Raw genomic sequence first — 13,069 nt, 5'->3', positions numbered from 1 at the left:
CGCAGAGTTTACAATCTGGGTAGAGAACAAGAGTGATACCACATAACAGAGGCAAATAATTCTGGGAAATTAATGTCCATCAATGTGTTATTCAAAATACAAGTTCTTACTCAAATGTGTAACCAAATACTGACTCCACGGTGCTTCAGTTATACCTTAAAGGGCTTTGAGCAAATAAAGAATCCTGTTACTGGGTAAAATTAGTGGTCCATCTCACCTTTCCTGAGGCACCAGAGAAAGCTGTAGGGAGAAGAGAAGTTAATTGTCAAGATAGCTTTTAATTTGTAAATTTATCCGAAGTTTTGAAAATTTCATGGGCAATTTTAGGAATCCCAGTAGTCGGTGACCAGGCTATGTATCCACAACATCTACAGACCACACAAACCCACTCAGATGATTCTCAGAATGGGAGTTCATTCTCAGGTCTGACTTCGTCCTTCTTCACCTTTCCCTCTCATATCCCCAATCACCTGTGTCACAGGACACATGTAAGTAGTTGGGAGGTGATAAACTCTTGACAGTAAAGCAAAATCAGAATTAAAGGCAAACGTTTAATGAATCATGTTCAAACACAAGCTAGTCAGTGAAGAACTTTAGGTTTGAAGGGCCAGATGTTCTACATTCCTAAGAAACCGCAATCAGCTTCTCAACCTGATTGAGTATTTTCACACTGTATCTTGCTGCCACAAAATTAGTTGCACATTTTTGAGTGTTGATCTATCACTAAAAGATTTAAGTTAGGAGACAGGAAGAAAATGTTTTGTATCTGTATTTTAAAAAAAAAATCTGTTGATGAACAAGGAGCCAAGTGTCAGTTTCCTATGGGGGGAACGTTCTCGTGGAGGTATTGTAAGGCCAAGTCGGTCCACTTCATCTCTTGTTCTTTAACAGATTCTGTGGTGCCTCCGTTGTCCTGTTCAGGCTCAGGAAGCTCATTCTGAAAAGGTACAAAGGACATTCAGAACGATGGCTTCCTTTGCATTAACAAACCCCTTAAAACTCAAGAACACTTAGAAGGAAAACCTGTGAGTTCCTGAAACAGGTAGTAGAGATATCCTACAGAAAGAGCGAGAATCAAAAAAAAGTGAGGAAAAAAAATCACAAGTTTTGATCAAATGTGCCCCATCCACCTCCAGCCAGAACAACAGCATCATGACTCTGGGGCATGTATGGGAGAAGGCTAAAGACACAGGATTCCTGGAGCCACTGGGATCCTAGCCCATGACTCCACCATTTCCTGGGGTACTCGGGCGAGGTATTCAGACCTTCGGAGGCTCTGATTCCTTTTCAGCAATGAGAGAAAAAAGTAGTCATCGCCTGTCAGGACTGCCGTGAGGGCTAAGTGAGGTAACGCAGGTCAGCACCGCATGGGGTGTCCAGGGCATGAACTACTTGCCATCCTCACCAGTGGCTAGGAACAATGAAATCAGTCAGCACTTAATCATTTGGAGGGGGTGGAGGGGGGAGGCTGCTTTATAGAATGCCATATCTGCTGGCATATTCCGAAAGGTATTCAAAACAATCCAATTCAAAACAATTCAAAGGTATCCAACGTGCCTCTGTTACATAATGGAGGTAAGTGGGGAGCGCGGAAACATAAGACAATAGAAGAGACTTCCCTTTAGTGGTGGAGCAGGGCAGCAGACAGCAACACACCTTACCCACGATTGTCTGAAAATGGTAAGCTATGGGCCACACTTAGTGTAGAATCTGGGGTAGTGTCCTTATGTATTTCCAGGTTTACTGACATTTAATTTACATATAACATTGTGTAAGTTTAAGGTGTATAACATGATGATACACGTATATACTGTGAAATGATTATTGCAGTAAGGCTAGGTAACATGTTCATCACCTCGCATAGTTCACCAGTTTTTTGTGGTGTGGTGAGAATTTTTTGATAGTTTCCTTGTATTTAAATTTGTTACTATCAGAACTCTGCTTAGTACTAGAATTCTCTGATACCAATATATTTCTTTTCATTTATCTTAATTTAGACTTTATTTTTAAGGGCAGCAAACTGTTACTCAATATCCAGACTTAGGATTTTCCACTGGACTCCAACTTGCAGTATATGAATATAATAACTTTTTCCTTCAAAATGACGTTCAATATGAATAAAATGATTTAATTGTAAGATGTACAAGTATATCTGAATCATATACATTTTGCTCTACAAAGGTAAAACTCAGATTCAAACATACTTGTACAAATTGAAAGGAACTATCATTTACTGTAAAGCAATAATGCACTCAAAGAGAAAATCTGGCTTCAATAACTACTTATAGCTGACAAAGCATAAACAAGTCCTTGGTTAATCAGTTATTTAACTTCATCTCATTCTAAAATAAGCATGTCTTTAATTTGGTCACTATTGTCTCTTGCAACAAAGGCCAACATATAAAATTGCCTATGTGCCTGGAAAACAAACACAAAGTCTCAAAAAATGGCCACAATTCTTTGCAGCTACTCCTATGAAAAGTCAGAGTTTATTTCCCCAACCCTGGGTTGGGGTTGGTCATGTGACTTCTGGGTCTAGGCTCCAGGAAGCCTTGCAGTTTCCTCTCACCCTGCTCTTAGAATCTGAAAATGACTATGTGAAGTCTGGGCTAATTTGCTGGATAATGAGACTGTGGCCTAGTTAGCTCATCATTCCAGCTGACAGCCTGCTAACTGTGAGACATGTCAAAGCCTTCAGAATTACTTAGCCACCAGCCAGTCTGCTGGCCCACTGTAAAACACCACGAAGTCCAGCAGGGATCAACCATGCTAGCAAAGACAAGAAGACTCAGCTGAGTGACAAAATCATGACATAAATAGCTATTGTTTTAAGCCACCATATTTTGGGGATATTTGTTAGGCAGCAGCAAAAGCTAACTGACACAAACATTGCCTTAGGATCACAAGCCCTGGGGAAAAGACATGGATTAGCAACGGGGCCAGGCTACAGCTTGGAAGTCAGCATAGAAATTTCCCTCTCCCTCAACCCCACCCACACAAATGGTCCCCAGATCCTGCTGTCAGCACATCCAGAATTCAGCGATTCCTCTGCACTTTCTTGCCTTTGTTTAGGCCCTCCTCCTTTGTCTAGGCACTGCATTAGCTTCCTAACTGGCCTCTCTGCTCTGTCACTGGCTCCTTTCTCCTTGGCAGACATTCTCTAATACTGCTGCTGAACTGATCTTCTAGTATTTTTGAACATAGCAGATCTCTACTTTGAGGATCCTCACTCCTCAGGATGACGGGTAAGCTTGGTATCAAATGCTCCTCTCAAAATAAGGTCCAAGACCAACTTTTCTTCTTACTTACAACAGTTATATTCTCCATCCACACTGAATACCTTACCATCTCCCAAAGCCATTCAAAACTTTTGCACATCTATTCCCACTGCTTGTCCACCCTCACTAACCCTCTGTTCCTCCCCTATGACCAGCTTAAATGTGATTTTCCTCCTGAAGCCCTTTCTAATGCCCACCAGGCAAGCAGTCACTTTTTAGACTACACAGCTGTTCATGACCTCCACTCAGAACAATTACTATTACAATTATTTTTTGATATATGCTGCCTTTCTAGACTCAGAGGGGCAGGAAACGTCCTTATGTTTACCTAGTACTAAGGCACATAATAGGCTTCAAAGAACTGCTTGCCCAATGAAAGAACCAACAGAAGTCCACAGGACAGGATCTGGAGCCTCACAGACCTCAGTGTGAAGTCCAGCTTATTAGCTACCAACCTTTGGGCAAGATTCCCTCTTTGATCCTATTTTCTTCCTGTACAGTGGGGACATCATCAGCACCCCTGAAGGTTCTTTTAAGGATATAGATAAAATATGTTAGGTTTCAACCTCAGTCCATGGCACAAAACAGATATTCAATGAAAGTGGAGCTATAATTCTTATTATGCTCTTTTGATTATTTTTCTAAACTTGAACTAAGCTGTCATTTATTACCTGTTATGTGTATTATTCCTTGAACACATTACCTCTTATTCTTAAATGAAAACATATACGGCTGCTGCAGACCACCTGCTCGCAAGCTCTATTTAATCAACAACTCTTGGCAGGCTCTAAAGAAAAACAGTCCTGGTTCTTCTTGTTAGGCTTCTATGACATAAACAGAATTTTTAGTAAGCATTTATTCGAGTAAAACATTTAGATCTTATGACATGAGGCTTAACAAACTCCCTGCAGAAGAATTTTCCAGAGATTAGGAAAGAAAAAAGCCTGATGATCTAAATGTAAAAGAAGAAAAGCCAGGTCTCTTCTGAATATTTTCCAGGGAACCTAGAATAGATATGTGCTCCAAAACTTTGAGTTTCTAAAAATGACAGGCCACAGGTAGAGAAATTAAGTGCATATACCACTGCTTCTTGTTCCTCCTTATGGTATGCATTAAGTTCTTTACTACCTTTGGTGTGGTGGACATAACATGGCTCAGAGGACCTCAGTTCTAGTTCTTATATGACCTCTAATTGAGCTGGTCACCTCAGCAATCTGAACCACATTTCTCTTCAAATACAAAGTTGAGCTAAGTACTCTCCAGAGGTTTCTAGAGTCAGAGGACTCCACAGTTTTGATTTCTTTGACTTCAGTTTATTTGTCCATTGATAACCTACAGCTACTAGGGTCTACCAGATCAGACCTTTAACCCATCACCCTCAGCACACATTACAGCCTACCAGTGGTATTGCAACATCCTCATAAGGCAGCTTGTCTTCTCGCCAAGCATCGTCAATCAAATCCAAGATCCTTCCATCTCTTTGTACCTCACTGTCCATTCTCTTGCAGCTTTGATCTTGTCGGATGGACCTGTAAACCAAACAGGTAATTTCTTAAACATGAAGAATGAAAAGATGATGTAATCCAGCACTAGGGTTCTCTAGGCTTTCTAGTGTGGATGTTTTGGCGTTGGCTCATCCCGGGAAAGACTCATCTCACCTGGATTAGATTACAGTTTCTTTATAACATCACAGTACCTCCCAGCTGATCTTCCTAGTCACACACAGATTCCATCTTTTGGTAAAGTTTTCTCGGATCACTCAGCGTCAGCATGCATTCTGCCCTTGAATGGTTCCTTGTTTTTATGATTCACTAGGCAAGTTAAGTTGGCTTTATGACTGATCGTTCAAGCATTATTGTTTCCAATTGCTGTGCGTACATTTCTTATTAATGATTCAGCATGTTTTCCCCCAATTTGGCCTCAAATTGTTTTTCACCTATTCTTCTTTAGAATACATCTAACTTGTCACACTTGCCAGCTTTTGCACCTAAAAAGGTCTCTTTGCCCCATCATGAACACCTATTTTTCCTTCCAAACTCAGAGTTGGGTGTCAGCTCATCGGGGCTAACGTCTCATTCCCAGAGTTAGGCGCTAAGGTGCCTTCACTCTTCAGGGGCTGGAAGCGTGCAAAGTACAAGGCGGGCACTCACCAGGCCACAGCCACCGTCCCAGGCACATGCCAGTCCCCATAATGAACTGTTACCACTTTCCTGAACAAAATCTTTCTTACACACGTGACTGTCCCAAAGCTTGGAATGCTCTGTCTTCTTCCTTTTTTCCTCAGCTAACCCCCAGTCACTCTAAACAACTTAGCTCCCAGGTTGCCTCCTGCAGGAAGCTTTCTCTAAGCCCCAAGAAGAACGCGGTACCCGCCCCTCCGCAGGTTCCCTGTTTCCCTGGGCGCCGTGAATGGGCCCCATCAGGAGCTTGTTACATTGCCCGTTACAGGGTCTTCCCAGACAAGCGGTGCGTGCGTTTCTCCAGGACAGGGGAAGTTTAATTCACCTCTGTTTTAGAGCTCCGTAAGCTTGTAGTTAAAAGAGCAAACCTGGAATGCCTTTTCCCCGCTAAATATGACCCTCTGGGGCCACCACCGTCCGTACAGGCGTGGGATCCCGCCCCACAGCCTCGGCTTCCGGCCCGAGGCTGGCTATACCAAATGCGGAAGCGGGGGACGTCCAGGACCGCCGTGTAAGCCCTTTCTACCCTCCCGACGTGCGGTAAGGGAGGTAGTTATGAGGATGAGGTGAGGACAACGACCTCGGCCGATAGGATCGGCCGAAACCCGAACGTGCTCCTCTCCTACACTACCTAAGCTAGGGCGCGGGAAACCTTTGCCAGCCCTGGCCCAGCGCGGCCAGAACCACGCCCCCAGCGGTCATGTGACAGACGCGCCCTGCTCGCCGATCCCCGGATGTCGGTGAGCCCATTTGGCGAGGCGGAGGGGGAGTCAAGGAGGACGTTGCTTCAATCAAAAGTGAGGGAGCAGTAGGCGGAACGAACGTTCCCAAGACCGTGACTGGACGTCAGGTTGGCGGTGACGCGCGTGCGCGCCCCCGTCCGGAGGTAACGGCGGGAAGACTCGGGGGCGCGCTCGTGGCAGGCCTGTAACCGCATGTGTGAAAATCCAACAGGCGACGGGTGCCCGTGTCCGGAACCGGAGGCAGCCCTGGCTGCAGTGGGGCCGCAGACTGAGCGGCCGAATGGCCGGGGGCCGACTTCCTCAGCCACCCGCTGGCCTCCAGGCTTGCCTCCGCCGGCCCGGCTCCGCCCCGGCGCCCCGCCCCTCCTCGCCGCAAACGCTTCGCAGACCCGCGAAGCAAGATATGGCCTCTCACGGCGCGCAGTCAGGGCCAGCCAGGTGGTCAGCCCTTCCCCTGAGGCCGGCCGGCGGGAGGGCGGCGGGGTGGGCGAGCTGTTCCCCTTCTCCCAGCGGAGTCGGCAGCGAGTCAGTCTGCCACTTCTAGGGAGGTACCCCCGGCCCAGCCCTCCCGCCTGCGTTGCCTCATCTGGCTAGCTTCCTAGCCTTGTTGCGACTTAGGTTACTGAGGACAGGTGATAGCGGTTCATTTATGGGTGGGAATTTTAGCAAGTTTTTAAAAATAATTGACTTAAAAACCTTAATGTTCCAGAGGTACTAGGTAATGTGGCAGAAATCATGAAGGACAGAATTTGGGGAACCCTGAACTTATTGCTCCATAGAAATCATGGATGCGAAATAAATAGAAAAAAAGGGATGGGTCCATAGAACATTATAATCATGAACATATTTGAAAGCAGTAAACTTTAGGCTCATAATGTAGTTTTTACAACATCAGAGAGTAAAAGTGAGCTTGCTGTCAGCGACTCGTGTTCATTTACAGCGACTAAAGCACACGTATTGCGCAGAGTAGTTTTCCTTAAGCATTACAAACGGTTCCTTAAACCAGTGTTAACATTTTTTTTCTTCCTTTAATAAAACAGTACTGTAGGATTTGTGCCCTGTAGTTATACAGTTCCCCACATGCTTGCATTTAACTATTTTCTAGATACGAAGAGGAAACCGTAAGGATCATTACACCTTACCTTCAAATATTTCTATACTGATCATAGCTGTAGCTTGATATAATAAAGGGTATATATTTTCTTATTTGAAATGTAGTATCATTAGGTTTTTATCTTGAGCTTCTTGCCTCTTGACTATATCATCAGTGATCAGTATAGTAAAAACGACTGAAATTAAAATGGGCTAAATGTTTAGAAACATTCAGTTACACTACTCTTTAAAATGGATGTAGATTCAGGTTTTAACAATTATTGCAGTTGTTGTATGTATTAACTGTATTGATGCCACTTGTCTCCCGTTAAAAGGTAGAACGACTTTGCTTGGCCTTTCCCGTTGTCAGTTAAGGTAGTAGTGGTATTAGATGGTAACAGCATCAGAAGTCAACTTTATTAGAGCTTCCTACTTTTAAACGTATGTCAGCTTGTTTGAAATTCAGCTAAAACCGACACTGACCTGGGTTTCAGGAAATGAATGTTTGGTTTCTGTGTTACTTTAAATTTTTTTCTCTAAGAACTCAGATTGTGTTTTCAGCTTTACAAAACCACAGTTTTGTCATCACATCTATGAAAATTAGTAAAAATCCTATAGACCCTGATGCTGGGAAAGATTGAGGGCAGAAAGAGAAGGGGTCAATGGAAGAGGAAGAGATGGTTGGATGGCATCACTGACTCACTGGATGTAAGTTTGAGCAAACTCCAGGAGATAGTGAAGGATAGGGAAGCCTAGCGTGCTGTAGTCCATGAGGTTGGAAAGAGTTGGACATGACTTAGCGACTGAACAACATTGTCAGTATTCAGTCTGGGTTCAGATTTTCCCACCTGTCCCATATATGTGTTTTTAAAATCAGCTTGTTTGGATTAAAATCCCATAGAGATCCATGTGTTGCGTTGAGTTGATATACTTTTTCAATCTTTTTCTGTTTTTTTTTTTTTTAAGATTTTTTTGCTTTGTTTTGATGAAGATCATTTTTAAAGTCTTTTATTGAATTTATTACAACATTGCTTCTGTTTTATGTTTTGTTTTTTGGGGCACTTGGCATGTGGGATTTTAGCTTTCTGACCAGGGATGGAACCAGCAACCTCCTGCACTAGAAGGTCCTGTATTAGAAGGACCTCCAGGGAAGTCCCTCAGTCTTTTTTAATGTTACAATTTTGTTGCCTCCCTTTTTTCCCTTAACTTCTAGATTTAGTTGATTGCATCCAGATGCCATCTTTTAACTTGTACACCTATTCCCTTTATTTCCTTTAAAGGGAATAAACTGGTAGTGAGATCTAGACTTGCACAGCCCATATAGTAGGTGTCAACCGCCTGTGGCTATTTAAATGAATTAAATAAAACTAAAAATTTCAGTTTTCTAGTTGCACTGGGCACATTTCAAGTGTCTAATCCGTCTATGGGGTCGCACAGAGTCGGACACGACTGAAGCGACTTAGCAGCAGCAGCAGTAGCAGCAGCAGCAGCAATACACATATGCCAAATAGCTACTCTTCAAATGCTGTATATACAAAGTGTCTTCATAATTGCATAAAATTCTGTTGAACAGCACTGATCTAGAAGCTTGATCAGATTCAACCTTGACTCTTTTGGGGGAGGAGGCAGAAGAAGATTTCATTGTTGGTGCAAAATCCTTCAGTGAGGCACGTTATTTCTGAGTTTCTCTCTTTCTTAATGTTAAGATTGAGCAGCATGGGTTCAGGTATTGTCAGCCCAATCCATTCATCATGAAATTATCCATGAACCATTCACTTAATGGTGAGATCCTTTCATGGATTTAAGTTGCTTATATCCATTATTGCATTAGGGGCTGCAATATAGTGATTTTCTGATTCCATCATTCCTTAGTATTATTAGCTGGAAATTTTTTATGAAGAACTTTTTAACTCACCAGCTGTTTGATTACGCCACCAGCTATTTGAAATACAGTTTGTACAAGAAAAGCAAGAAAAATGCTTAATTCTTTCCCTCTATTTTCAGAGCACAGTAATGAGTTGGTGGCCTAGCAACCTTCAAAGGTAACCATGAGGATTTTCTTTTTTTTTTAATCATCATGAACTTGTAGATTTGAATATATTTAAAGTTTCTCAACCTATTGCAGTCTTTTTTTTTTTTTTTTTTTGCATACTCAAGTTGTTGGCAAGTGGCAGCCTGTTTAAGTTGGCTCCTGTCCACTTTGATATGACCAGTGGTAGTCTTTGAGAGTTTCTTTATTTTCTTTTAAAACATGTTCCTGGCTCACTTATACATTTCTGGCCACCAGGCAGCCCTGGTTCGTTGAGGTGATTGGAGAGACAAGTCTGGGTGCTAGAGGTGCTCTTGCTACTAGGTTGGTCATTGGTTTAGGATTTGCAGTAGCCAAAGTTAGGAAATAGGTACATTTTAAAAACAAGAAACATACAGAATTCACATTGATATTGCCAGTTTAATTTCATAGCTTTTTAAAAACACTTGATTTTATATTTTTTATATCTTTTTCTCTTCTGCTTATTAACAGTTTCTTTTTTCCTATATGTAATTCTTTCAAATTAAGAATACCAAATTTACTGTTAACTGTTTCCTGAATTTAGTTTAGGATTTCTTTGTAGTACTTTTTTGTCCTTAGTACCTACGCCACCTGAAATATATACAGTAAAGTTGTTGTGTTTTCAAAGCGTATGAAGCAATTTGTTACATGGTAAGGCTGCCAACTTGGTATCTAGTTGATAATTTATTTCGTTTCCAGTAATTTTCAATACTGCTTTTTTTCCCCTTCATTTGGATTTGTTTCATTATAAGTAAAACATTGGCATAGTGCCTATAAAACAAGTACCCGTTAAGGTCCATCCTGACAAGTTTAGCTTCCTGTTTTCTCTACCCTGACTATTTCCCTTTCTTATAGGTATCATATTTTCCAGTTTGGGGCTTGTCCTTATGTAAGAACAAATGCACTATATATTATATATCTATATATAATTTTATATGCTTAATGTATTTTGACAATTATGCATAACATGTAGTTTATATTTCTCTACTGTGAACAGGGTTAAACATCTTTTCATATGTTTATTTGGATTTCTCTTTCTGTGAACTCTTTGTTCTTATCTTCTGCCCATTTTTCTATAGATTTCTTTTTTCCCTTCAGTTTTTAGTAGTTTTAGTCTTTATGCATTTGGATAATTAACCCCTTGTGATAAAACTTTAAGTATTGTTGTCAGTTATCTTTCAGCTTTGCTTACAGCATTTTTACCATGTAAGATTCTATTTTTGTCTACTAAAGATTTCTTAGTCTTTTCCCTTATTCTTTCTGAATTTGGAGTCATAATTTAGACCATGTTTTAAAATTTCACTTTTATTTTGGGAGGTTTCTTTGATCTTTTATCTGATAATTTTGTCCCTTAAGTTTTAAGTAGGAACCCTTCTGGGCATTTGTAAATGATACTGATTATTTATTGGAGCAGGTACAGTTTTTCAGTCATAGTATATCTGACACAGCCATAGATCTTTGTAATCACAGTAACACCAAGGTAGGTGAGGGACAAAAGATTGTAATCCTCCTTTAAAATGAGACTTGATGAATAGACATATTCTTTTTTTTTTTCCTTTTATTGCTTTCTTTTTTTTTTTTTTTGACATATTCTTTCTCTTAGGATTAATTCATAATTCCAACTAGATTTATTTTCTTTCTGTGTCCCATTTTGTGAATAATTTGATCTCAGGCACATACTTCTGGATATTTTTCCTGATCTATAAAGTGAAAAAGCTAAATTGGAGCCCTTCTGGTCCTTTCTAGCTCTTAAATTCCAATATGTTAATGAATTTCAAAGATTTGTCCATTATTAGATACCTTCTTTGGATTCTTTTTCTCTAAGATTTAAAGTATGTTTTCCCAGCTTTCCAGACTTGATGAAAAAGCCTGTATTTCCTTTAAGCACCTTATTCTAGATTTCACTGATTTAAAACAGTCTTCATTCCAGTGGAGATTTTTAATTATAACTTTTGATTGTTGATGTCTTGGTCTAAATGCTGAAATGACTAAGCTTGTCCTGTGCCAATTATAGAGCTGCAAAGTTTCCATTTAACTGCTTTAACATTTTATGTTAATGGCAAGGAATAACAGATTATGACACTAATTATTAGGTTGGTGCAAACATAATTGTGGTTTCAGACTAAATTTTAAATCATTATAACTAGGCTCAAGTGCATCTTTAGTAATCAAAATAGTGTGTTAAGTTGCTCAGTCATGTTTGAGTCTTTGCGACCCCATGGACTGCAGCCTGCCATGGTCCTCTGTCCTTGGGATTCTCCAGTCCATTGGAGTGGATTGCCATTCCCTTCTCCAGAGGATCTTCCCCACCCTAGGATCAAACCCATATCTCTTATGTCTCCTCCATTGGTGGGCGGTTTCTTTACCACTAGCGCCACCTGGGAAGTCCAATCAAAATAGGAACTATTACAGTCAATATATTTTTGCCAACAACAAATAAGTTTGTTTATTCCTGTAGCATAAAAATTCATGCCTTGGGATTCCATGAATTCATGGAAAGCATTTTCTGCCACTGCGCTGGTTGTGGAAGCATTTTCCCTGCAAAAAGTTTTTAGGATGCTTGAAGATGTGGTAGTTGGTTGAGTCAGGTGAATATGGAGGATGAGGCAAAACTTTGTAGCCCAATTAGTTAAACTTTTGAAGTGTTGGTTGTGTGACATGTGGTCAGGTGTTGTCGTGGAGAGGAATTGGGCCCTTTCTGCTGACTAGTGCCAGCTGCAGGCCTTGCAGTTTTTGGTGCATCTCATCAATTTGCTGAGCATTCTTCTCACACTTAATGGTTTCACTGGGATTCAGAAAGCTGTAGTGGATCAGACAGGCAGCAGACCACCGAACAGTGATCATGACCTGTTTTTGGTGCACATTTGGCTTTGGGAAGTGCTTTGGAGCTTCTTTGCAGTACAACCGCTGAGGTGGTGGTTGCCATTTATCCTATAACATCCACTTTTCATCGCACGTCACAGTCCGATTGAGAAATGATTCATTGTTGTTGTGTACAATAAGGGAAGATGACATTTCAGGATGACAAATTTTTTTTTTTTTTTTTTTTGCAGTCAGCTCATGTGGCACCCACTTACTGAGGTTTTTCACCTTTCCAATTTGCTTCAAATGCCAAACGACTATAGAATGATTGATGCTGAGTTCTTCAGCAACTTCTTCTGTAGCTGTAAGAGGATCAGCTTCAGTGATCCTTTCACTTGATTGTTGTCAACTTCCGATGGCTGGCCACTATGCTTCTCATTTTCAGGCCTCTCGTCTCCTTTGGAAAACTTCTTGAACCACCATTGCACTGTACATTCATTAGCAGTTCCTGGGCCAAATGCATTGTTGATATTGTGAGTTGTCTCTGCTACTTTATGACCCATTTTGAACTCAAGAAAATTGTTCAAATTTACTTTTTGTCTAACATCATTTCCCTAGTCTAAAATAAATATAAAATAAATAGCAAGTAATAAGTCATTAGCAAAAAAATATAAAGCTAGAAATGTGCATTAAAATGATGTATAACATAACCACATTTATATAAAAATGTATTCCAACATCAAACAGCAAAGTTTGACAATGCAAACCCATAATTACTTTTGCACCAACATAATACTTAAAATTGTATTTATTTTGGACAAAGAATAAACTTTATATAATTATTGCATGGAACAGGCCAAAAAGGAAAGCAGAGTAATGTACTGCATGCAGCTGAATGAGGGTCAGATTGTTAGGAAAGGAGTC

General features: G+C 40.8%; 2 protein-coding genes across 9 annotated transcripts in view; one reads left to right on the top strand and one right to left on the bottom strand.

Moving 5' to 3' along the window:
- Window positions 1-531: 531 nt before the first annotated feature.
- On the bottom strand, window positions 532-4,827 carry ANAPC13 (anaphase promoting complex subunit 13). The gene is made up of 2 exons (XM_061421097.1): window positions 4,678-4,827; window positions 532-937 (listed from the first exon to the last, which is right to left on the bottom strand). Exons 1-2 carry the CDS (start codon window positions 4,774-4,776, stop codon window positions 812-814), a joined length of 225 nt encoding a protein of 74 aa, XP_061277081.1. The 5' UTR covers window positions 4,777-4,827; the 3' UTR covers window positions 532-811.
- A 488-nt stretch (window positions 4,828-5,315) lies between these two features.
- The window catches only part of CEP63 (centrosomal protein 63), a 77,790-nt gene continuing 70,036 nt past the window's right edge, over window positions 5,316-13,069 (top strand). The window contains exons 1-2 of one of the 8 annotated variants that reach the window (XM_061421023.1): window positions 5,316-6,344; window positions 9,298-9,335. In XM_061421023.1, coding sequence (XP_061277007.1) covers window positions 9,307-9,335 — 29 coding nt within the window. In that variant the 5' untranslated portion in view covers window positions 5,316-6,344; window positions 9,298-9,306. The other 7 variants (XM_061420993.1, XM_061421004.1, XM_061421053.1 and 4 more) reach the window with 7 other exon arrangements.

Source organism: Bos javanicus, chromosome 1, assembly GCF_032452875.1.
Source record: "Bos javanicus breed banteng chromosome 1, ARS-OSU_banteng_1.0, whole genome shotgun sequence".
NCBI classification, from domain to species: Eukaryota; Metazoa; Chordata; class Mammalia; order Artiodactyla; family Bovidae; genus Bos; species Bos javanicus.
Note: the sequence above shows the minus strand (reverse complement) of the source record. Positions and strands in the feature narration are given on the sequence as shown.

Excerpts from the sequence above, each read along its gene's own strand:
- ANAPC13 (XM_061421097.1), bottom strand. The coding sequence starts at position 4,776 with ATGGACAGTGAGGTACAAAGAGATGGAAGGATCTTGGATTTGATTGAC. Across the intron at positions 938-4,677 it reads AGGATGTTGCAATACCACTG|AATGAGCTTCCTGAGCCTGA; the intron begins GTAGGCTGTAAT and ends GTACCTTTTCAG.